A 24,923-nucleotide genomic window follows, 5' to 3' on the forward strand; every position below is an offset into this window, starting at 1 on the left:
AGCAGCAGTTTCCAGACTTCCCCAGCTACTTCCTCAGCAACAGTTCCCAGACCCCCCAGCAAGTTTCTGGCCCCCACACTCCCGTGTTGGAATGTCCGTAGAGATGGACCCAACAGATTAACATAGAGGTCATCTATGGGGGAAATTTCTAAGGTGCCTTAAATCAGGCTTGCAAGCTCATTTGGTTGTCTCTTTACTTTGGTAATGGGAGACTCCAGCATGCTGGAATTCGGCAGAATAAGACACTCTTCGCGTTTACCTCTTATTTTACTCTGGGTATCATTCTTCGGTGAATCATGGACTCTTACAGGTCAAACAGAGCAAAATGTCAGAGGTTGAGAGAGAAGCCAGATTGAATCGGTCAACTAAGTAAGGAGTTTGAGCCAGAAGAGCTGAGTTGAATCAGCCAGCTCGAGTTCAGCAACAACTAGGAAGGGGTGAGTTTATTCAGCAGTGAATCTCAGAGGCTGAAAATATTCCAGGCCAAGATTAGATTGTACTGAGTCTAGAAGCTTCCAGGACCAGGCCTAGGTTAGTAGACAAAGGCAGTAGTGAGCCTTGGAGACGACAATTAGGTCAGGTGGATAAAAGTTACTTTTATAGGATTCTTCTGTTATGTAGCCCTGGCTAGCCTAGAACTCGGCATGTGGGCCAGGTAGTCTCAAACGCTCAGGAATCTTGCTTTTGCTTCCTGAGTGTTGGAATTACAAGTGTGTGCCACCAAGACCAGCAAGATTTATTTTTATGATATGTCTACTGTGCCTGCATGGCATCGCATGCACGCAGGAACTGAGTTATAGGTAGGTAGTTGTGAGCTGCCTGAGGTGAATGCTGGAAATTGGTCCCAGACCCATTCATGCTCTTAAAGCCATCTCTCATTGGAATATTATGCTTCAAGCATTTAGGAAGAGCTCATCAGTGGAAGCCGAGTAATCGGTGAATTAATCAGTGAATTCTTAAGAATATGTGCTTGCTGAGCGGATAGTGACAGCGCATGTCCGAGGAGGTCTCTTTCATGAGCTTGACTTCTGAGAGACAGCAGAGTCAACCTACCACCTACGAAATTCCGGCCTGACCCCGCCCTCGCGTCATCGCCCCGCCCTCACGCACAGCCCCACCCCTCACCCCTGCGCCGGGAGTGACTTTTTCTTCTGGTTTTGTCCAGCGCCTGCGCAGTTCCAACCTTCCCCGGGCCGCGCCGTAGCCGCCGATCTCTAGGATTTTTTTGGCTGCAAGATGTGGGGTCGGCGGCAGGGCCGCCTCAGGACGCTGGCGTGTGGGGTGGAGGAACTGCGGCGCCGGCGGCGGGAACGGGAGGCAGGTGCGGATGGACGAGGAAGCCAGGGGAAATGCAAATGTGGCGGTTGGGAGTAGGGAAAAGAGACCCCTGGCTCGGAGCCGAGTGTGTACCGCCTAGCTTAATTGAGTCGTTCCTCTGCCACCAGCCCTGCGGAAGGCGCGGAGGGAGCAGCAATTGGTCAGCAAGAGGCTGCTGAGGGAAGACGCCCCGGAAGAAACCGGAGGCCAGAGTGCAGCTGTGCTCCTTGGGGAAGCCGAGGTGAGGGTCTGGGCAACCCACATCTGATGGCCAGCCGCTCTTAACCTCCAGCTGTTCGCTGGATCAAGCCGGAAACAGCCGGAAACCTTGTACCACTCAGTGTCCCACATCCTTATATCAGCACATCATCAACCAAGTCTTTGCCTATTGTTTTTAAACCTTTTTAAAGATTTCCTGAGTCTATGGTGCCCCTCTAGCATAGGTGTCTCCACCAACTACATACTATTATCATCCTTTTAAAAGGGCCTTCATCTGCCATCCCGATTTCCTTTTAAAACAAAGAAACCAAAATCCTTCCATTGACCCGCTAAACTATATATAGTCTAACCTCTTACCGACTTGTCAGTAACCTCAACCCGGCCGCTGTCTCATTTTCAGTTCCTGGAACATATAGAAGCTGTTTTCCTGTCTCAAGATCTGTGCTTTTACCATGTCTAAAGTTTTGTTTTCTCAAGTGTCTCACAAACTGGCAGTCCTCCTGCCTCAGCTCAGGTACTAGAATTACTAGTATGCACCATCATATCCGGCTCTCCAAACTAGACTTAACTAGACCCTGACAGGAGGCAGATGTGTGCCTTGCCTGTAATTCCAGCGTTTAGGGGATTGAGGCAGAAGGATCCTGAGTTTGAGGCCAATTCAGGATCCATAGCAAGACTCTGAAAAGAATTCCAGATACACTCCCACAATATCTGGAATAAATCTATTCATTACCCTTTTGTTGTTATTGTTTTGTTTGAAGGGTCTCTTGTATCCCAGCCTATACTCAAGATCTAACTGACGGTGACCTTGAACCTTTATCCTCTTCCACATACTAAGTGTTGGGCTTATAGTTGTTCACCAACACACTGCTTTACAGGAGTGCTGGGAATCTAGTCCAGGAATTTGACTGAGCTAGGCCTTTACCAACTGCACTCCTTCTCTAGCCCAGATTTACTGAGCGAGTAAAGGAAAGTGTCTGTACATTCAGCAGACATTGCTTACGTTTTAGTGATGCCTGTGTTACTTGACAGAGCGGGTGCTCCTAGGTTATGATGTTGATTCATTGTATGGTGATTCATTCCTTTACGCCAGGGCCTTGAGGCACACAAAGACTGACAAGATGGAGCCCAGAGTGTTCAAAGACCAAGGAAGGAGACAGATTTCTTCCCACTTTTATCGTAGGAGGAAACATGAGGCCCAAGAAAAACTCGTAAATTTGTTGGAGGAAGCTAGAACTAACTGCCGTGAGGCCACGAAGAGCAGAAATCTGAAAGACTTAGAGTCTGGAGTATATCACAGGCAGAGGCGATAGGTGTGCAAAGGTGCGGAAGCATGAAGCACATTATTAGTAGGTGTTGCTGGACTGTATTTTGCATGGGAGAACAGGTGAAAGGAGGGAGGTTTCACCAGGTGGAGAGCTTTATATTATCCCGGAAGTAGCCCTATGAGAAGGTGGAGTACCTACATTTTTCAGATGCTGACACAGGTTCAGATTCTTTGGAAGTTAGTGGTAGGCCGGGTAACAGGATCCCTTGCCTAACAGGCCTGCCCAGATGGTGCTTAGTAGCCATATTAGTTCTTTGTTTTGTTTTTTGAGATAAGGTCTCTGTGTACCTCTAGTTGTCCTGCAACTCACTATGTAGACCAGGCTGATCTCAGACTTGGCTTGTCCCACCATGCCAGGCCATGCGGTTACCAATAACAAGTTCTGAGTATGAGAGGATATTGTAGATGCCACAGATAAAGTTGGTAGACAAGAGACTTAGGGTGTGCTTCATGGCAATTACATGTCTTCCTTTTCCTGTCCTGGGATCCAGGTCCAGCAGTTTCTTCGGCTAGCCCAACGGGGAACAGATGAAAAGGAGAGGGAGAAGGCTCTGGTCAGCCTTCGTCGAGGCTTGCAGCACCCTGACACACAGCAAACCTTCATCAGGTCAGTGTAGGTGGTTGGGGCTTTCCAGGGCAAGAGAGTGGAGGGCATAGACCACAGGCTTAGCGGGGTTCTGGTGTCATTCATGTAGGCTGGAGGGCAGCATGCGGACCCTTGTCGGGCTCTTGACCAGCAATCGGGCCCTGTTGCAGCTTGAGGCGGCTCGGTGCCTACATGAGCTCTCTCATTCTGAGCAGTCTGCAGTGGCTGAGGCCTGCCTGCCAGCTACTTCCTACCTCCTCACCTACCTCTCTGGTCACAGCTCAGACTTCATAGTAAGACCTGTTCCTTTTAATCTTGCTCTGGGCTTAGAGTGTACATGTACATGTACGTGTACGTGTACGTGTACGTGTACGTGTACGTGTACGTGTACGTGTATATGTATATGTATATAATATATGCATGCCTTTGGGGCCAGCTTGATCTGGCAGGTACAGGAAAATACAAAACAGTGCATGTATCCATCATCTCCCCTCTCTTGTGAGCTCCGAGAACAGGGACATGCCATCGTCCTTCTCCCATTCCTGGCTTGGTGTGAGATGAGCCCAGCCCAGTGCTTTTGTTCCCTGCTCTCAGGAGCTGTGTCTGTACACACTGGGGAACCTTATCGTGGAGAGCGAGGCTGTGAGAAAGCAGCTCCTGCCACAGGGCATTGTTCCGGCTTTTGCTGCCTGCATCCAGGTGAGTGCTTCCTTGGTCTCTCCCTAGCAAGCCTCCCCTAGCTTCTGTTCACGTGCTCCACTGGCTTAGCAAGGTAGCTTCCAACCTCTACCCTTTGTCAAAGGGTTAAACGTCTGGGTCCTTTTGGCCCATTTTCCAGTCAGATCCCTACCCTGTCTGTTTCTAGTCCCCCCATGTGGCTGTGCTGGAGGCCCTTGGATATGCCTTGTCCCAGCTTCTGCAGGCTAAGGAAGCTCCAGAGAAGATCATTCCGTGAGTAAAACTCTATCTTCAGATGCCCAGCTATGGTTGATGCTCTTGGTAGTATAGCCCATGGGTGCTCAGTCAGATCTGATTCCCACAGTTTGGACACTTTCTCACTACAAGTGTTTGAGGGGAACCATTGGTATCTCCATGGCTCCTGCTCACAGTCTGCTTTTGTGGCAGCTCTATTCTGGACTCCAGCCTTCCCCAGCAGATGCTGCGATTGATGGGACCAGGCCCGAAGCTGAATCTTGGGGTTGCTATGGAGTTTGCCTGGTGCCTTCACTATATCATTTGCAGGTAACGGGCCAATTGGGAAAATGTCTTTCCTGGGGCTCCCTACAGATGACTTAAGTCTAAGGACTGGATTTAGTTTCTGGAATTGCTTTGGTGAGTTTTTCATCCCTCTGTGGTGCTGTCTTTTGCTTCGGAAACCCACAGACTGGGTTGTTTTGTAGCTTAACGGTAGGGTCGACTTGATAGTGACTGCCTGTTTCCTGTCACCCAGCCAGGTCAACAATGCTGTGCTCCTCACCCACGGGGCTCTGCCCACGTTGGTACTGCTGCTGGTGGACTTGGCTGGGGCTGTGCAGAGAACGGATGATGTGGGACTAGAGCTGGTAAGGGAGAGGGTCTGTGGGATTTTACACTCTGTCTGTCTGTCTGTCTGTCCATCTCTGCCGTGTCTTTCTCCTTCTATTCTCAGCTTGTCTTTGCAGCTTGCATGCCCTGTGGTTCGGTGTCTAAGCAACCTGTTAACAGAAGTGCCAGCGGAGGCCATGGGACAGCAAATGGAGCTCAGAGACGAGCGACTTGTGGCAGCCTTATTTATCTTTCTCCAGTTCTTCCTTCAGAAACAGCCCGCCTTGCTACCTGAGGGCCTCTGGCTCCTCAACAACCTCACTGGTATCTGTTACATTCTGCCTAGGCCTGGTCTTTTATCATTATTAAAATATTTATTAAGGCCAAAGGAAGGGTAGATTTGTTAGGAAACAAAATACAGATTGAGGGAAAGGCAGAGAATAAGGGGGTGGGGAGACTAGGAGGAAAATTCAAAACCTATATAGGAGGGTCCACACCTTTCCCTACCGTGTCAGTGAAGGTCTCTCATCTTGGTTCCCTGAAAGGACCCTTTGAAGGAAGACCCTCCCTCTATCTACCCATGGCTGTTAGGCAGTCCTTTCCTTTCCACTTTCCCAATAACTTGCCTCATTCCGTTCAGGTTGGGATGAAAGTATTCCCAGGGATCCCGACCTCTTCCTCAGGGCCTACACTCTTCTGTCTCTCAACCTTAGTTTGTTCACCAATTACTGCCAATTTGCTCTGTAAATTAACTCTATTGAAGCTTCGGTCAGAAAAATATTCCAGATGAAGCGCACTTCTTGTAGAGCCAGTTAGCCAAGGGTCTCCTCTTCTGACCTAGTCATTCTGAAAATACTGGGGCATGTGTCTACCCTAGGCTTCAACTTCCTGACTAAAAATGAAGTCAGAGCTCCCCCATGTGGACACACAGTGCCTTGCACACCTGAAAGAGTCTGTCCCCTTAACTTCTGAGTATGTGTGCACATGTTGAGTACTGGATGCCATGTATATACATGTTAACAAACATAAAACCCTTTCTTCCATGGCATGTTCAGCCTCTTGGTACACTGACCTTAGAGCTTGAAGCTACTAGAGTCAGGAAGTGGGAACAGTTGGTCTGGAAGAACCGAGGGCAGTTCAACAACAGGAATGTACCCATTTTGTACTCTTGGGTGGAGATGCTGTCCCATCAATCCCTATCTAAGATCCAGAAATGTTGGCTCCTCAAAGTTGTATTAAGGAAGTTTCTGATGCTCATATCCTCCTGGGGGCTACATTTGTGGTCAGGGGCTTCATGGAATGGAGTATGGGAGTGCAGAGAGACTCAAGGAAGATGGAAAAGTCTGCTTGCACATTCTCCAGGGACATGCTTCTTATCCTTGAAGGCCCCTATGCCTCCCATTTGGATAGAGCAGTACTTGTTTGAAACCGAGCAGGCTATGGATTTTGACGTAGCGGCTAGTTCTTCATGGCCTAGGTTGTAGTGGGTAGGATTGTGGGGGTAGCAGTTTAGCACTAAAGGCACTTCCTATGACATTTTCCTTTTCAGCAAATAGTCCTACTTTTTGTACCTCATTGCTCTCCCTGAATCTGATTGAGCCCCTCTTGCAGCTGTTGCCGCTGTCAAATGTGGTCTGCATGTTGGTAAGTATTCCATAACATCTGAGTTCATGAACTGCTGCTCAATGCAAATAGGGAGAACAGACCTGGGCTTTCTTAGGTACCCTTAGTTGAGGGCTGGTAGGTGGTGTGGTATGGTTAAAGAGCTAGTACAGTCCAGGTGTAGGTCTTTAACCCTGACTCCTGTTTATGGTCCTTGGGCAAACCAACAAACTATTGGAAGCACCCATCTCTTCCTTATAAGTGGGTAACGTCTCAGTGGTGGTTGTGGGAACGACACATAAAGAGCCTGTACTAGCGTTTAGGTACGTAGTCAGCCTTGCTTAGCCTATTATAGTTTTTGGTTTTCATCTTTTGTCTCTGTGTCTGCAGGTGCTTACAGTTCTGTGCAACGTTGTAGAGAAGGGTCCCGCTTACTGCCAGCGGTTATGGCCAGGACCCTTGCTCTCCTGCTTGCTTAACACACTGGCTCTCTCTGACACCGACGTGGTAGGCCAGAGTTTGGAGCTGCTGCAACTGCTGTTCTTGTATCAGCCAGAGGTGGGTCTGGTTTGCAATCTGTTGCTCAGAAGCCACTGGTCCTCCCATGGTGCCCTCCTCTTCCAGCCCTACCCATATTCATTTCTCTGGGCAAGGCTAGCCTGTGTGGGCTGAAGGTTAGAACCTTCATCTTGTTAGGAATGTATTGTCTAAGAAGTGGGCTGGCCCAGGGAGCTCCAGGAATTGGGTTTCAGGGTTTATGTGTTTGTCCTTCTCTATCCTCAGGCTGCCCATGCCTTTCTGCAGCAGTCAGGGCTTCAGGCCCTAGAAAAGCATCAGGAGGAAACTCAGCTTCACGATAGGATACATGCTCTCCGACAGACAACTGCTATTCTTGGATGATCTGGCTGCTTAATGTCACCCCCTGTCCCCTACAGCATATTTATTCTAGGGGCTCCTATTTCATTTTAGAAGCTAGCAGCTTTTTGTATACCTGAGAGTGGCGTTGCACTTGAGATCATACTGTTTCATCCTCTTCAGCAAGTTGGGTAATGACATGCGACATCCCAGCGGGTAGCTGGGGTTTATTGATGAGAAATAAAATAGTATTTTTATATAAAGCTACTTTGCCTCAGTGTTTGCGCAGTAAGAGGGAAAAGGTAATGAGGAGAACATTCTGAAGCAACACTGTACAGCGTAAGCTTTATAAGAACCAAAAGAACACATTTCCCCACATTGTCTCCAGTCCAGTAGGTTCTGGTGGGCTTGTTCAGTCCTCAGTGGAGACACTTCATGCTTTGCCACTTAGCACATTCTCCATGGCTTTGGTCACCTCAGCAGCACTCAGATTGTTCAGAGACACATTCTTCTCTTGGCCAAAAGCTGAGGAAAGATGATTTAAATGAGTATCTTGCATAACGGGGCCACAAAATTATAAAGGGTATTTTTTTTTAAAGTTGTTAAGAAAGGAAAGAGAGATGGTTCGCTGAACATGGTGGCTCATGGCTCCACAGTCAGTCCCAGGCTGGCTATGGCTACACTGCAATCCTGCCTTTAAAAAAAGTGGTCTTGCTGTACTTAGCATTAATCCAGTGAATCTATTAAAAATTCCCAGGTCCTAGTAGAGTTTTGTACAGGAAGAAATGTGTCTGAGTGATGCTTTAGGGTCACCGTAGGCCTTAACTACTGACCAGGGGTCTAGCCTTGGCTGACTGTCCACTTTCTGGCCGGCCATAGTGCACTCAGCATAATATGTGTGGTATTATGTACATATACCACTACACGCTAGTTACTTCTGTCTGTCCTTCTGTGTGCTTTTGGGAGGAAACCTGTTTTATTAGTTTATAGGAGTCTTGATTACAACAAATTTGTAGTAGGATGTGACTCTCCCCACCTGCAGAAAGTGCTTTGTCAGGGTTGAAATGATTAAAATGTCACCATTTAGTTTAAGGATTATTTAAGAGGCAATATTATAATTGGTCAGGGAATGCTTTATTTTGGTACTGATGATCAAACCCGTACCTCTCACATGAAAGGCGATCACCATTTTCTTGTGTATCTTTAAAATTTTGAGATAACATTTCACTAAATTTTCTACTCAGGCATTGAACTCACTCTAGCCTCAGACAGACCTTGAGTTTGTGATCCTCCTGCTTCTGCCTGAGAATATCTAGAGCTGAGATTTACAGCCTGGCTCAGGAATGCCTTTTTGAGACAGTGATATGCAGTCAGGGGCAAGTAACAACCTGAATGGTGGAAGCCAACCATTGTACGCTCTAAGGAAGGGGCCCAAATGCAAAAGCTCAATCCTATTTAAGCTTCGTAGTTTTAGGTGTTTCCATAATGTTTAGTGCCAGTGTTCTAATATTTACAAAGGAAAAGCACCCATCCACAACATTAATGAAGACTAATGAGAATGAGTTAAAGTACCCAGCGCAAGCTGTAAGCATAAAGTGCTTAACGTCACTAAAATGCTTCGTCCCTTAATTTGTCCTGGCTAAGATGTGATTCAGAAGGACCTATGCTGACATAAGCGTGTCTTTTACATGAAGTACACTCTGAACTGCAAAAAATTCCTCAGTCCAGCCCAAGAGCCAGTCAGACCTCATATATATGTTGCCATGAATAAAAGGCATCACACAACTAAGTAAATGTGAATTTCTTTATCAGTTGGAGTTTTGGTCCTTCAGCCCCGTCTTCCCATGACGTGGGGAGGCTCCTTATGTTTTTCTATCCCGTATTCTGCAACCCGGGCCCCTGACCTCCAACGACCAGTACTCACCATAACGGGCCCAGAGCTTGGGCTGCACCTCTGAACATTCGCGGATTAGAATGGGCAGGTCGGGGTGCGCCTTCTTCAGCTCCACGTACCGTTGCTGGATGAAATCTCTGCGGGGCGGGAGGAGAGACTGTCGCTAGCGGGCAAAGGTACACACTGACCCTGACACCCCCCGCCTCCGGAGGTCAAGGTCAGAGCTCCACCTTCCGAAGCTCACTCGCCTTCCCACGCTACGACTCACCTCACACCCTGGCTGCCTGGGGAACGCTGGCATAAGTGAATGCGAATCTCACGCAGTACCTGCTTTGCACCGACTACTCGGCTTGCGGCCGCCATCTTTGCTAGCAAAGGAGCACCCAATCACGGCCTTTCAGCTCCCTCAATCGGACCAATAGCGACCCTCTAGTCTCCGTCATCGATTGGATGACGCGGGGAGGGGCGGGACAAATCTTAGCAATTAAATGAGGCCTTTATAGGGGCAGAATGGTAGTGACGCGAAGGAAGCCGGAAGGCACGGAAGGCAAAGCTCTGTCGCAGGCTTTCGTGGTGCATTGTGGATAAAAGTTTGTCGCCGCTGTTTTGTTGAGGATATTTCGCGATTGCTGGCGCTGAGAGACCGCGGCCGAAATGCCGGAGCGAGATAGTAAGGCTAGAGTCAACCACTCTTTCTTGCCCGCGGGACTAGAGACACTAGGCTTGTTGAGTTTGCTGAATTTAAGCCAGTTGTGTGACTGTTGGAGGCGCGCGAACCATTGGCCTTTAGGAGAGGCCCTGCTGAACTGCCCTCAAATTTTGTTTCTTTGTTGAGGACCGGCGTTTTGAAGCAGCCCCACCTCCCTATCCCCTCCTTAGTAAACCATGGCTTGTGCCTCTCTTTTAGGGGCTTGTTTTGTTTATTTGACGCGGGAGGGGAGGCTCGCTACGCTCTCAGGCAAACCTCAAAAGTCCCAAGTATTTGGGATTACCGGATGCTGAGCTCTTTGATGTAGTACTTAGGAAGCAATCTTTAGGGAGAAAAATGTTGATTCTTCGTTTAGGAAAACCTGGCTCTATAGCTCCCTACCCCCCTTCCCAAGTGGGCAAGGATCTAGAACGGATCTAGCGGGCGGGTTTTGAACCTATCTTTCTGTTTCCATTGGTCAAGTGATGAGGTGACAGGCACATACCGGCACAAACAGCTCTTTTGCTCGTTTCTTTTTGAGATAGTCTGAGTGCGTAGCCCAAACTGGCCTCAAAATCTTGCTGCCTCAATCTCTCTGGTTCTGGAATTACAGATGTAGGTACCACTCCCAGTTTCTGGTAATAAGAGTTTCTTGTAGTCCTCCCATTTCAGTACTTATACTTTCTGCTTAAGTACTGCTGCCCTTCATCTTGTCCACTATGTTGTTCACTTTTATAACTGCTAGTTTTTGTACAGAACTTCACACATTAAACGATTGATTGATTTAATGTCCTTTTTTTTCCTTTAAGGTGAGCCCTTCTCTAACCCTTTGGCCCCAGATGGCCACGATGTGGATGATCCTCATTCTTTCCACCAGTGAGTAATTTTGTCTTTGGAGTACGGAATGATTTGAGCCATGAGCAAGAGAGACGGTAAAGAGGCTGAAAGAATTCAGATTATTTTGTTGGCAAGAATGGACCAACAGTTCCTGGAAAATGGTTTATTGAGAGAAAAATGCTAACCTGTATAACTTGATAAACTTATTTTTCCCACAGAAAACTTTATCGTAAGTTCAGTTACCAAGATGGTGTAATTATGCTTAGTTTCGTAAGTCATACAAAATGATTGCTTTGGTGTCAGGTTTTTAGTAAAGTTGTAATTAAGGACTTAAAAAAAAAAACAAAAACATAAAACATTCAGAACATTTAGTTCTTTATCTCTGTGAACCTTAAGTGAACTAGGAATCCCACATAAGAGAATTTGAAGAGAAGTTATGGGCAGGAAGAGTCTAGTGTTTGTGTTGCTTTATTGCATATGTAAGCATATATAAGAATTTTCCCTGGTGAAAGTTAAGCATTGGAAAATGTAAAATTGTCTTTTGTAACTTCACCAACTCAATCCCTTTTATACTTACTATTACTTTGAGTGTGCGGGTAGATGCACGCGTGGAGATGAGAGGATAACCTTGGGGTGAGGTATTCATTTTCCACTTTGTTATGAGATAGGATTTCTTTTGTCCACTGCTGGCAGCCAGGTTGGTAGGCCTGCAAGCTTCTGATGATTCTTCTGTTTCTGCCTCCCATCTCCTGAGAAGGGTTGTGCTAGGATTACAGACACTTGTACTGCTGTGCCCAGCTCTTACCTGGGTTCTGGAGACCTGAACTTGGATTGTTAAGCTTGAAGAGCACACACTTTGCCCACTTAGCACTCTTGCCAGCCCTCCCTTTTGGAGATAGGGTCACTCTTTATCCCAGACTGACATGGCATTCCTCCTCCCCCAAGTCTCCCAAGTGCTGAGATTGCAGGCTCATACAGAACTACTATACCTTGTTTCTTTTAAAGTTTTTATTTATTTCAGAAAGGATTTAATCTGATCCTCCTGTCTCAGCCTCTCGAGTGCAGGGATTATATACTTGTACTCCTACATTCTAATCTAAAATTCTTTCTCTCTCTCTCTGTCTTTCTCTCTGTCTACCGCCTATTCCCATCCCCCCTCTCTGATAATGCTGAGGATTGAACCTAGGGCCTTGTACCCTTACCCTTTAAGATATAGCCCAGGCTTGCTTCAAATTAGCTATCCTCCTATTTTCATCTTTTGTCACTATGTGTGCCACTATGATCTGCAAGTCCCCAGTTTTGACTTAATCTCCCCTTTTGTTGTGTGCCTAGTTTTAGTACAGAATTAAGCCCCCATCACAGCATTCTTGAATCTATATGAGAGTATCCATACTCCCAAATTTTACTCACATTTGATTCAGTGAAACTTCTGAGCCAGGAGGTGGTGGCACATACTTTTAATCCTAGTTTCTGGGAAGCAGAGACAGGTGAATCTCTGAGATTGAGGACAGCCTAGTCTATAGAGGTAAGTTCTAGGATGGCCAGGGCTACACAGAGAAACCCTGTCTTAAAAAACACAAAACAAAACAAAAGCAAGAACTTCTAGTGTTAGGCTGGAGAGATGGCTCAGCAGTTAAGAACACTGACTGCTCTTCCAGAGGTCCTGAGTTCAATTCCCAGCTCCTACATGGTGGCTCACAAGCATTTGTAATGGGATCCGATAAACTCTTCTGATATGTCTGAAGACAACAGCTACAGTGTACTCACTGTAAAATAAATAATTAAATCTTCAAAAAAAAAAGGACTTCTAATATTAACAGTACTGTGTTGGAATTGGCATCTCCCTTATTTTAGTGCAGTTAACCATGCATTTTACCGTCTTCTTTCCTATTGACTACTGGTTTTGATTTTGATTTTGATTTTTTTTTTTTACAATTTCTTACAGATCAAAACTTACCAATGAAGACTTCAGGAAACTTCTTATGACCCCAAGAGCTGCACCTACTTCTGCACCACCTTCTAAGTCACGTCACCATGAGTAAGCCTTTTCATTCCTGCCTGTCCATTTCTGTGGAGCCAGAGTTTGGTAGACTCCTCTCAAGAGCCAGACCTCTTTTCAAGCCTCTGCTTCCAATTTTTTTCTCTATGAAGACTGAAGTTTTAGTGATGACTGGGATGCTCTGGGTTCTTATTATTCCTTCATGAATATTGTAATAGAGTCATTGCTTGTGCAAATGGACAGATTTCTGGGCCTGTTATTACTGGATAGTCTACAACAGGTTTTTAAGGTAGTATTTAATGTTAATGTCAATTAGATATTTATGATGCTTTTTATAATGAGAGGTACAGATATTGATAATATACTGCCTGATCAACACTGGTTTTTGTATTGTGCTGTTTTCCTTTTTGTTCTCTCTTATTTAAGAATGGTCTCACTGTGTAACCTTGGCTAGCCTTGTCACTGTAGACAAGGTTGGCCTTGTGCTCATAGAGACCTACTGAGTGCTGAGCCCAGGGGTGTGTCCTGGTACAGCTGGCTGTTTTGCCTTTTTTCCTTTTTTGAGACATTGTCTAGACCTGACTGGACTTTACCATGTAGTCCAGGTTGGCCTTGAATTTATCCTATTATCTCATCCTCTGATGTGTTCTCAATGCCTTGTGAGTTTTAAGGACTGGGGCATTATTTTGCTATAAGTGAGTCTCTTGTATCTTCTAGGATGCCAAGAGAGTACAATGAGGATGAAGACCCAGCTGCACGGAGGAGGAAGAAGAAAAGGTAAAGGGATGGGAGAGGAGAGTGCTCTGTAAGGTGAGACTGTCTGTGGCTGAAGGAGCAGAGGAGTTGTCCAGTAACAGATGGGGTTTCCTACTGTGAAAGTACATCTAGAGAGGGCATGTGGTAGCAGTAAAAAGGAAGATCTGAGGTAGAGGAAACTGAATTTCTTTTTTTTTTTTTTTTTTTTTTCTTTTTTTCGGAGCTGGGGACTGAACCCAGGGCCTTGTGCTTGCTAGGCAAGTGCTCTACCACTGAGCTAAATCCCCAACCCCGGAAACTGAATTTCTGATGTTGACGATGATCAAGAGTCGACTGGCAGTTCTGTCAGTACATACATAGTTTTCACCACAGATATAAGGAAACAGGACCACTTGTGTTGACCTTGAGATAGGAGTTGGTAAGCCGTGTATATTTCTCTTCTCTGGTCACAGTTATTATGCCAAGCTTCGCCAGCAAGAAATTGAGAGAGAGAGAGAACTCGCAGAGAAATACCGGGACCGTGCCAAGGAACGGAGAGATGGTGTGAACAAAGATTATGAGGAAACTGAGCTGATTAGTACAACAGCCAACTACAGGGCCGTGGGCCCCACTGCTGAGGCGTGAGTAGGGGATCCTCCGAGCAGAGCCACAGTCACACTCTAGGTTTCTTACAGCTTAACCTGCTCGGGAGCACATGCTTGAATTTCAGCAGGAATTTGTCTTTCATAATGGACTGCTTCAACATGGTTCTTTCATTATTCAGGGACAAATCAGCAGCAGAGAAGAGAAGACAATTGATTCAGGAGTCTAAATTCTTGGGTGGTGATATGGAACACACCCATTTGGTGAAAGGTTTGGATTTTGCATTGCTTCAAAAGGTGAGTTCTGTTTAACCTTTTTTTTTTTTTTTCCCCCCTGGAGCTGGGGACCGAACTCAGGGCCTTGCGGTTGCTAGGCAAGCGCTCTACCGCTGAGCCAAATCCCCAACCCCGTGAGTTCTGTTTAAAGATGGGGAGAGAAATACTAGTTAGTGTTCATGTTTGGACATTTGTGAAGTGAAGGACACGTTTGCCCAGACCATTGGTTTAGCAGAATTATAGGTGGCCTGTCTGTAGAACTTGTGGTTGAATTCCTTGGGGAGGTCTTCCCTTGTCACCCTGGTGTGGTTAAGGGCCTGGATCCCTCACTTCCTTCTTTGTACACTTGTGCACTTTGTTAGGTGCGAGCTGAGATTGCCAGCAAAGAGAAGGAGGAAGAGGAACTCATGGAAAAGCCCCAAAAGGAAACCAAGTGAGTCAGCAGCAGAGAGGGCTCGATGGTTGGAAGGGTACACTTAAAGTGGGGCATATTTTAGTGCTCCCCACATTTTCTTCTGTTTTTACTGTCTCCCCCACACCCACAATATTTTCTTCTATTTTTAGGAAAGATGAGGATCCTGAGAACAAAATTGAATTCAAAACTCGGCTTGGTGAGTGATTTCTATAACAGTAACTGCATGTTAGCTGGGTTATAAGGACGGCTTTTGTTTTTGTTTATTCCCATACAGGGTTTCTCTGTGTAACCTTAACTGTCCTGGAACTCACTTTGTAGACCAGGCTCTCCTCAAACTCACAGAGATCTACTCTCTTCTGCTTCCCAAGTCCTGGGATTAGACATGGGCCATCACCACCTGGCGTGAAATACTTCTATAGGACTCAGACATGGACTTAATTATTTTCCATATCATTTATGTCTCTTCAGTTAGACCAGAAGCCTTTTCACATCTTTTTAGATATTTATCAAAGAAGGATGGATAGGTTGGAGGTGATGGTGCATCCTTGTAGACCTAGAACTCCATGGCTGAGGTGGGAAGATTGCCAGTTGAAGGCCAGCATTAGGTACTTAGCAAGTACCTGCTTTGAAAAGCTCAAAATAGGGGTTGGGGATTTGGCTCAGTGGCAGAGTGCAAGGCCCTGGGTTTGGTCCCCAGCTCTGAAAAAAAGAAAAAAAAAAAAAAGAAAGAAAAAGAAAAGCTCAAAATAACTGATAGTATGATGCTGCATCCCTGTAATCCCAGTATTGGGAGGATAATCAAGAGCTGGGCAAACCTGGGCTACATGAGGAGACTCCCACCTCAAGTACAAAGGAGGGGAAGAGTCAATAAATAAAGCTAATTAATTTTTTTAAAGCTGAACATAAAACAACAAAGACATAGAGAAGAAGGTAGCATGGATGACAGTTGGTAAAGTGTTTTTCGCAAGCACTAGCAGGAAGACCTGAATTCTGGAACCCATATATAAACGCTGGGTGTGGTGGCACTCTCACAATTTCAGTGCTGGAGGCCCAGAGACAGGTGGATTCCCGGGTCTTGCTGGCCAGCCTGCTTAGCCAACAGACCGATAAGAGGATGGCGTTTAAGGGCTGACACCTAAAATGACTGTTGGCTTTCAAGTGTACACACATGAAAAGGATGTAGCATGGTTAGTGATTAAAAGAATATGGAGAGACCTGGATTTGATTCTTAATGATGAAATCACAGTAGGTGTGTAACTTTGCTCACTTTTTTCATATATAAAGATTAGCCTAATGTGTACCATGTGATTGTTTAGGAATGAAGAGAAATGGAATGTATAATACTGTGTATGATGTGTATGCAGTGTAGTTTTTTCTATTGTCATTAATAAAATTTTTAACCAGCTGGGTGGAGCTGGTGCATGAGGCAAGGGGATCTCTGAGTTCAAGGCCAGCTTAGTCTGCAGAGTGAGTTCCAGGACAGCCAAGGATACACAGAGAAACCCTGTTTGGAAAAAAACTTAAGCCTCTGGTGGAGGTGCACACTTTTTTGTTGTTAAATTACACATCCCAACTGCAGCCTCTCCTCCCTCTACTCCTCCTAGTCACCAATCCCCCACTCATCCCCTCAGATCCACTGTTACTCCAGTTCTCTTCAGGAAAGAACTGGGATAGCAAATGAATACAGCATAACAAGATGGAGTAAGACTGGGTACAAACCATCCTATCAAGCCTTGATGAGACAAACCAGTAAGAGGAAAGGACTCCCACTGTTAGGAGTCCCACAAACACTCCAGGCCAAAACTACAGCATGTATGCAAAACCCAGCACAGACCCATGTAGCCTCCATGGTCGCCCCTTTGTCTCTGTGAGCCTCTATGAGCTCAGTTTAGTTGATTCTGTGGGTTGTGTTCTCTGGATCCTGCAATCCTTCCTCCTCCTTCAGAGTTCCCTGAGCTCCAGCTCGCATTAGGTGTGCTTCTCTGCATCTGCTCCCATCAGTTGCCAGAGGAAACCTCTGATGTTGATTGGTCTAGCCACTGATCTATGAGTATAGCAGAATATATTAGGAGTCATTTCAGTTGGCTTTTTTTTGGGTCAGTTGTGTTTGGTTTCATGATAGTTCTCCAAGCCATCCAGTTTCCCATTCATTGTCAGGCTTCAGCTCCCTTTTGTGGCTTGGCCCTCAAGTTAGACCAGTTATTGGTTGTTCACTCTTATCAGTTCTGAGTCACGGTTGCCCCAGCACATATTCCAGGCAGGACAGGTATGGGTCAGGTTTTGTGGCTGGGTTGGTGTCTTGGTTCCACCACTGGGAGCCTTCCAGGTTACAGAAGATGTTGGTTCAGGCTCTGTATCCTCCATTACTGGGAGTCCCACTAGGGTCACCCTCATAGGTTCCAGGAAATTTCCACTGCACTAGGCGTCTGCATCTAACCCTAAAGGACCCCTTTCTAGTCCCCCCAACCCCCACCCACCGTATTCCCTATGTCTTTCCCTCCTGTTCCCATCCCCTGGCACATGCCTTGAAGCCCAAAACTCAGGAGGCAGAGGTTGGCAGATCATTATGAGTTTGAGGCCAGCCTGTTTACAGAGTGAGTTCCAGGACAACCAAGTCTACACAAAACCCTGTTTTGAGATCCCCCCTCCAAAAATAAAAACAAAAACAAAAACTCCAAATACTTAAACCTTGTGACCAACAAGATGACTCAGCCGATACAGTGCTTATCTTTCAAGTCTGACCATCTGAGTTTGATCCTCAGAACCAACGTGAAGTGGAAGGGTAGACCTGACTATACAAAGGTATTCTCTGACTTCCAGATGTGTACACGTCCTTTATGCATTCATAAAACACATTATCCGTACATACAATGATAATAGTAATTCTTAAAAATAAACAACAACAGACAAACAAGCCCTTAGAACCTCTTAACCTTCATCCTTCTTCCTCAAAGGGGCCTAATATAAGATGGGCATGTAGTATTCTTGAGAAGGCAGTATGGAATAGTAATAGCTCAAAATTTGGAGGCTGCCTTTGACCTACTTTGTTACTTGGTAGCCGTGAATCTAGGTAAATCACTTAATTCTCAGTTTTAGGGTTTTTTGTGTTTTCGCTTTCGCTTTTGTTTTGAAAAGATCTCATGTAGCTATTGTCACTTACTGTGTAGAGCAGGCTGGCCTTGAATTCACAGAGATTTACCTGCCTCTGCTGGAATTAAAGTATTGGAATTAAAGGCATTTAGCACCACTGTGTGGCAGCTTTAGTATTTAGCTTTAGTAAAAAGTAATAATGCTTATCTCATGGCATAGGGCTTTTGAAGATGTAATGTGACAGAGCATAAATAGCACTTGGCCTGATGCCCAGCCCAGAGTGGGTAGTTAGTACATGACTACTGTAACAATGGCAGTTTGCTAATCTTTTCCTTTGTGTAGGTCGAAATGTGTATCGGATGCTTTTCAAGAGTAAATCTTATGAGCGAAATGAGCTGTTCTTACCAGGCCGGATGGCCTACGTGGTGGACCTGGATGATGAGTATGCAGATACGGATATCCCTACTACTCTTATCCGCAGCAAAGCTGATTGCCCCACCATGGAGGTGAGTAACCAAGTTCTGAGAACCTGTCGTATGATCTTCAAATCTGCCTGCCCTTGTCCTGTTCCTCATCTACTGTATCCTTACGTTCTGTTTTATTTTTAAAAATCCCCTCGGTCTCAGTTGCATACATTTGTCTCCACCAGAAATAGTCTTTAAATCACAGTTTCTTACTTGAGCTACTAAAAGAGAATTTTTCCTACTCTAGTTCAGAGTATTTTTTGTTAGTTTATTTGTTTGTTGGTTTGTTTTTTTTTTTTTTTTTTTTTAAAGATTTATTTATTTATTATATATAAGTACACACTGTAGCTGTCTTCAGATACACCAGAAGAGGGCATCGGATCTCTTTACAGATGGTTGTGAGCCACCATGTGGTTGCTGGGAATTGAACTCATAACCTCTGGAAGAGCAGTCGGGTGCTCTTAACCGCTGAGCCATCTCTCCAGCCCTGGTTTGGTTTTTCAAGATAAATTTTCTCTTATATCCTTGGCTGTCCTGGAACTTACTCTGTAGACCAAACTGGCCTTAAACTCAGAGATCTGCCTGTCTCTGCCTCCTGAATGCTGGGATCAAAGGTGTGTACCACTACCAACTGGCCAGTGTAATTTCCACACTGTATAATTTACCCTTTTAGGGTCCACTGCAATTAGTTTTATCATATTCACTAAATTATATAGCCACTACCATTATATTAGTGCATTCCTCAAAAGAAACCTGGTACTCTTTTAACATCCATTACCTGAATCTCTCCTCTACCTTTCATTAATAGATTTTACACATAGCTAAGGTGATGTTTTATAAATGCAAATTTTTTGTTTCACCACTGTGTAGAAGTTTTCTGTGGTTTCTTGTTCTTAGGGTTCAGAGTAAAAAGTCTGTGGTCTTGCAATAGCTGGACTAGCCTTTTCTCAGCATGTTCTCTAAATCTCCTTGGTTTCTTGAATGTTTTATATTAACTTTTGATCCAGGGCCTTTTTTTTCATACCATTTCATCTATTTTGAGTGCCTCTTCATTTCACCTTCTTACAAGTCATCTACCTAGCTAACAACTGTATGTAACTTATCCTTGAATTTAATCGAATTGATAATAAGACAGTGAGATTCCTGCTAAGAGATATTCTTGCTTCTTGGTTTTCTAGGCCCAGACTACACTGACTACAAATGACATTGTTATTAGCAAGCTCACCCAGATTTTGTCATATCTGAGGCAGGGGACCCGAAACAAGAAGCTCAAGAAGAAAGATAAAGGTACCTTATGGGAAGGGAAGGAGACTTTACTCCTGGAGGGGCATTTGGTGGTGAAAACAAAGTCTCCTGCAGCCTCTGTTTGGTAGACATTGGATGGCTTCTAGATAGCAGGAAAAGAATGACGTGGAGTATTGGCACGAGTATGTCTAAATTCTGCTTGACCCCTCAGAACCCACTGGCTGGCTTTGAAGCGTTAGGAGAGTGGAAAGGTTCTGTCTGTTTTAAACAGCAGATGTTAAAAGGCACTGAGGCCGCTGGAGAGGCTAAGCAGTAAAGAGCATCCAGGCTCAATTCCCAGCATGCTCATGGTTCTCACAACTATCTGTCAATTCCCCATTCTAAGGGACCCAGAACCACCTTCTTGCCTCCAAGTGCACCAGGCACAGATGTGGTGCACAGACATACAGATCGGCAAAAGCCAGACACATAAAATCTGTTGTTATGTTGGTTTTGATTTTTTAGACGGGTCTCTTTATGTAGTCCTGACTGCCCTGGAATTCAATATACAGACCAGACTGGCCACAGGGATCTGCCTGCCTCTATGTCCCAAGCTCTGGGACTAAAGGCATGCCTCATTTTTTAAAAATTATTATTATTTTTTTTTTGGTTCTTTTTTTCGGAGCTGGGGATCGAACCCAGGGCCTTTCGCTTCCTAGGCAAGCGCTCTACCACTGAGCTAAATCCCCAACCCCTAAAAATTATTTATTTAATTGCAGAATGTTGCTTTTTTTTTTTTTTTTCTTTATTCCCAATTGAGGCCTCCTGCCCCTCCTCCCATTCCCATCCTTACAAATCCCTCCTCCCCACTATTTATTTAAAAAATAGAACATTCTTTTAAAAATTAAGAAAGCACTGAATGATATTCTTTATAATGCAGGAAAACTGGAAGAAAAGAAACCTCCTGAGGCTGACATGAAGTATGTATCCCAGCCCCATGTATCTGGGAACAAGATATGTGTTTCTTGTTTTTGGCCCTTTTGGAGAAATGGCCAGCATGGGTATGTATGATTTTAGCAATTAGTGAAACCTGTTTTTCCCAGCATTTTTGAAGACATCGGGGATTATGTTCCTTCCACAACCAAGACACCTCGGGACAAGGAGCGTGAGAGATACCGGGAACGTGAACGTGATCGGGAAAGGGACAGAGACAGGGAGAGAGATCGGGAGCGAGACCGTGAGAGGGAGAGAGAGCGAGACCGGGAACGTGAACGAGAGGAGGAAAAGAAAAGGCACAGCTACTTTGAGAAGCCAAAAGTGGATGATGAGGTGAGCTGTGCACTCTTGATACCAGACTGTGAAAACTGACCCTTTCTAGCCAGGTACAGGACCCATTTCCTCCTCAGTAGCTTTGTAGTTTCACAGTAATAACTGACCAGCTAACTGAGGGTGGGAAGCATCTTGGAAATGGGGCAGAAGTGGATTAGGGAATCAATTCAGATTTGAGGGGGAGATGAATGTAAATTCCATATAATAAAACTTACTTCAGTTTTGTTTTCTTTTCAGCCCATGGATGTTGACAAAGGTGGGTCGTGTCTACAGTGTTTTCCATTTCTCCGACAGTCTACTCTCCTTGCAGAACCCTGCTGCTCTCAACTGATGAAGGTGGCATTTGGGGGACTGCCTAGTTTGGGCCTCCATAGGAACCATGTCTTAATTTATGGACTAGGTGGGGCACATTTGCTCTTCCATATAATCCCTTCAGTTCTGAAGCTTTGAGGTGAAGCTGAACACAAGTGTGGAGTGTTCTAGTTATCCTGGTGACCAGAGAAGCTCAGTATTTGCAGTTTGGTTAAAGTCTAGATAGATAAAAGTATTCCTTCACTTTACAAGTATGTTTTAACTAGCAAGATGTGGTTGTACTCACCTGTAACCTCAGCATTCTAGAGGCTGAAGTAAGATCAGAAGTTCAAGGCCAGTCTAAACTCCATAGTTCTAGGTTAGCCTGGGCAACATGGTGAGACTGCCTCAAACAAAAAGTTAAACAAAAACAAAACTCCCAGAACTACCACATTTATTTCATTCCTGGAATTAAATTCAGGTTGTTAGGCTTGGTAGCAGGGGTTATTGCCTGCTAGATATCTTGTGAATCCCATAAAAACATTTTTAAGGCTGGAATGAGGTTAGTGGGAGGAGGTTGTAAAAGCATCAGTTCAAATCTAAGCAGAGTTGTCTTTTCTTCCAGGACCTGGATCTGCAAAAGAATTGATCAAGTCCATCAATGAAAAATTTGCTGGGTCTGCCGGTTGGGAAGGCACTGAATCATATCCTGTATTTACATTTCTCCCTGGGTTTTAATTAATTTTCCTTACTTATATTGAGACAGCATCTCTCTCTGTAGCTTAGGCTGGCCTGTAACTTGAGATCCTCCTGCTTCTGTGTTTTGAGTGCTGAGATTAATATGCCTGGCTGTTTTGGGTTGTAGAGAGCCATTTTCTTTTCATCCACCTCCAGTTGTTTCTCTGTTCCTGTCTTTGCTTTCTTTGTTTTATGCTGTGTTTTGGCTAGGATGAAATGCTATGTGTCAACCAGAGAACCAGTTCAGGCTTGCAACTGGCTTTCTGAAGTTCATGTTGAAGCCTCTGGCCTCTGGTCCCTCTTGACTGAATTTTCTGCCAGTGATGGAATTTTTTTTTTTTTTTTTTTTCCTTTTTTTTGGAGCTGGGGACCGAACCCAGGGCCTTGCGCTTGCTAGGCAAGCGCTCTACCACTGAGCTAAATCCCCAACCCCGGAATTTTCTTTAACAAAGCATATGCTGAAGAAGCCAGAAGATAAGAAGCAGCTGGGTGATTTCTTTGGCATGTCCAACAGTTACGCAGAATGCTATCCAGCCACGTAAGTGAGACCTAACTGAGTTGAGATGACTGGGTGACCAGATATAAATTTGACCTATTGGGAGCTAAAGGTACTTTGTATTTGGGTAAATTCTTCTATTTAGTTGTGGGATGTTTATCGGGTGGGTTTCTGAATAAAATATAGTAATACATATCTAAAGACTCTAATCAACTGCTCTTTCTCTTTAGGATGGATGACATGGCTGTAGATAGTGATGAAGAAGTAGATTATAGCAAAATGGATCAGGTATGAAGTTAAAAGGGTGTTTAAGGATGTTGGGGGACCTTTGATCAGCAATTTAAAAAAAAGTTTTTTTATTTAGTATATGCCATTCATGAGCATGAGGTCAGAGTACAACTTGTTCTCCTTGTGGTGACTGGCTATAAACATGGTTTTGCTTTTGAGACAGGATCTTGTAGCCCAGGCTGGACATACAGCTGAGGACGACTTAAAACTCTCGATCCTTCTCTGGTCCTGGGATTTTAGATGACAGCTGTGCACTATCATTCCCAAATAAAAGAAAACTTATTTTCCTTCCACTGCTGGGGATTGAACCCAGGAACCTTAGCATCTCGGCTAATAATGTACCACTGAGTACTTCACAGACTCAGAGAAAGTTGTTTCTGATGTCTTAGGGATCAGCCTGAGGGCTGCACGCGTGCTAAGCACGTGCTTACTGCTGAGCCACGTTCCCAAGAACATGGTTTAATCTTGGAGCTTTGTTTAATTTTACTTTTGCCATTTGCTTGTTTTGTGGCCTTGCCATGTTCCTCACCTGTCTACAAATGCCTTTGCTTCTATATCAGAAAAATAGGAATATAATTCTCACTTTAGAATTTTTGTTAGAATTAAGGTATATGTTTAGTGTTTAGAGTAATGTATGCATTGTAAGTACATAGGAACTATTAGGGTTGGATTTATTATGGGTGGATGACTATTGTCTGGGATTGTGGGTGTCTGGTTTTGTTTCAGAGAAAATGCCTTTTCCACTGATAGCTCTATGTACTCTACTACAGGGTAACAAGAAGGGCCCCTTAGGCCGCTGGGATTTTGATACTCAGGAGGAGTACAGCGAGTATATGAACAACAAGGAGGCTTTGCCCAAGTGAGTAAACATGGGCAGAGAACGAGGATGGGGCATTTTGGTGAACTATCCCATATTGGGTTAAGTGGTACTCTGTAGTGTAGCTGCAATGTTTCTAGATAAGTACTTTGCCCACAGAGCCCTTTGAGAAAACCTTCCTACTGCTATGAGACCTCTAATGCCTTCTTCCGACAATGGCCCTTTCCAGGGCTGCATTCCAGTATGGCATCAAGATGTCTGAAGGACGGAAAACCAGGCGCTTCAAAGAAACCAATGATAAGGCAGAGCTTGATCGACAGTGGAAGAAAATAAGTGCGGTTAGTGGACTCTTTATTTTCTTTCTTTCTTTTTGTTGTTTTTTTTTTTTTTTTTTTGAGACAGGGTTTCTGTGTGTAGCCTTGGCTGTCTTGGAACTTACTCTGTAGGCCAGGCTGTTTTTGAATTCGGGAATCTGCCTGCCTCTGCCTCCTGAGTATTGGGATTAAAGGCCTCTGTCTACCACCACTTGGCATAGTGGACTCGTTCTTAGGTGGGGGGGGTTTCAGTTGAGAAGAGACATTGACAGATCCAGGAACAGGCAGGTGGAGTAGCCGTGGAAATTGAGAGAGATTACCTTTGAGCTTTACATGGACGTAGACAGCTAACGGCATGCTTATTGACTACTACTGTCCTTTTACAGATCATCGAGAAGAGGAAGAAGATGGAAGCTGACGGGTAAGCGGCTTGCCTTTTGTCCTTGGCCTGGTGAGAACTGTTCACTGTACTAATCCTATGCTGATCTACTTCTCTTTTGATTTCAGGGTTGAAGTGAAAAGACCAAAGTACTAATCTCAAGTTCCAGCTGACCACATGGCTGTTATTAGTTGCTTGTTTCTACAATTCCTCAAAAAGTTGCAAACTGTTTTTGTTTGTGAATGTTTATAAATGTTTATTGTATAACTCTTTAAGATCTGTGTCCCAAATGCTAAGATTAATGGCAATGCAACACCATGTGTCCAACATGTTCAATTAAAATCAGTTAAACCTGCCGTCTTTTCTGTGTTGGGCCTTCCATCTTAAGGGTCCCATAAGAAGGCTCGTTCCAGTAGTGTATGGACTGTTAGGTCTCATCTGAGGTGCCTCTCAACATATCAAAGCTGACACTGGCTGCCAGGTTCTCCCAGCATACCTCAGTTCCTACCTGTTCCAGGATCCTCCTGGTGGCATACCCTATTCTCCACCCTAAACTCCTGGGCTTTCCTTTCCCCTAGCCTCTCTGATTACTGTATAACCCATCCATTTTGGTTACA

The 24,923-nt window shown here is 44.9% G+C and overlaps 3 protein-coding genes across 4 annotated transcripts; 2 read left to right on the top strand and 1 right to left on the bottom strand.

Moving 5' to 3' along the window:
- Window positions 1-1,100: 1,100 nt before the first annotated feature.
- Window positions 1,101-7,696, top strand: Tmco6 (transmembrane and coiled-coil domains 6). 2 transcript variants are annotated; one of them, NM_001106154.1, is made up of 12 exons: window positions 1,101-1,321; window positions 1,446-1,558; window positions 3,355-3,470; window positions 3,559-3,742; window positions 4,044-4,148; window positions 4,315-4,400; window positions 4,575-4,691; window positions 4,900-5,011; window positions 5,111-5,297; window positions 6,523-6,617; window positions 6,966-7,133; window positions 7,359-7,696. In NM_001106154.1, exons 1-12 carry the CDS (start codon window positions 1,237-1,239, stop codon window positions 7,473-7,475), a joined length of 1,485 nt encoding a protein of 494 aa, NP_001099624.1. In that variant the 5' UTR covers window positions 1,101-1,236; the 3' UTR covers window positions 7,476-7,696. The 2 variants fall into 2 exon arrangements, with proteins under 2 accessions (NP_001099624.1, XP_063133284.1); XM_063277214.1 differs by lacking the exons at window positions 1,101-1,321; window positions 1,446-1,558; window positions 3,559-3,742 and having other exon boundaries at window positions 7,359-7,693.
- Window positions 7,627-9,716, bottom strand: Ndufa2 (NADH:ubiquinone oxidoreductase subunit A2). The gene is made up of 3 exons (NM_001106153.1): window positions 9,593-9,716; window positions 9,355-9,461; window positions 7,627-7,955 (listed from the first exon to the last, which is right to left on the bottom strand). Exons 1-3 carry the CDS (start codon window positions 9,685-9,687, stop codon window positions 7,864-7,866), a joined length of 294 nt encoding a protein of 97 aa, NP_001099623.1. The 5' UTR covers window positions 9,688-9,716; the 3' UTR covers window positions 7,627-7,863.
- Window positions 9,717-9,856: 140 nt separating this feature from the next.
- Window positions 9,857-24,661, top strand: Ik (IK cytokine). The gene is given in 20 exon segments (NM_001005537.1): window positions 9,857-9,994; window positions 10,822-10,888; window positions 12,795-12,887; window positions 13,566-13,625; window positions 14,057-14,224; window positions 14,368-14,482; window positions 14,824-14,894; window positions 15,026-15,072; window positions 18,309-18,472; window positions 19,609-19,717; window positions 20,595-20,634; window positions 20,758-20,983; window positions 21,221-21,239; window positions 21,900-21,978; window positions 22,470-22,550; window positions 22,739-22,796; window positions 23,567-23,655; window positions 23,843-23,951; window positions 24,314-24,348; window positions 24,435-24,661. Coding segments are annotated over 20 exon segments (1,674 nt in total). The 5' UTR covers window positions 9,857-9,978; the 3' UTR covers window positions 24,463-24,661.
- The last annotated feature ends 262 nt before the right edge of the window (window positions 24,662-24,923 follow it).

Source organism: Rattus norvegicus, chromosome 18 (assembly GCF_036323735.1).
Source record: "Rattus norvegicus strain BN/NHsdMcwi chromosome 18, GRCr8, whole genome shotgun sequence".
In the NCBI taxonomy this organism is placed as follows: domain Eukaryota; kingdom Metazoa; phylum Chordata; class Mammalia; order Rodentia; family Muridae; genus Rattus; species Rattus norvegicus.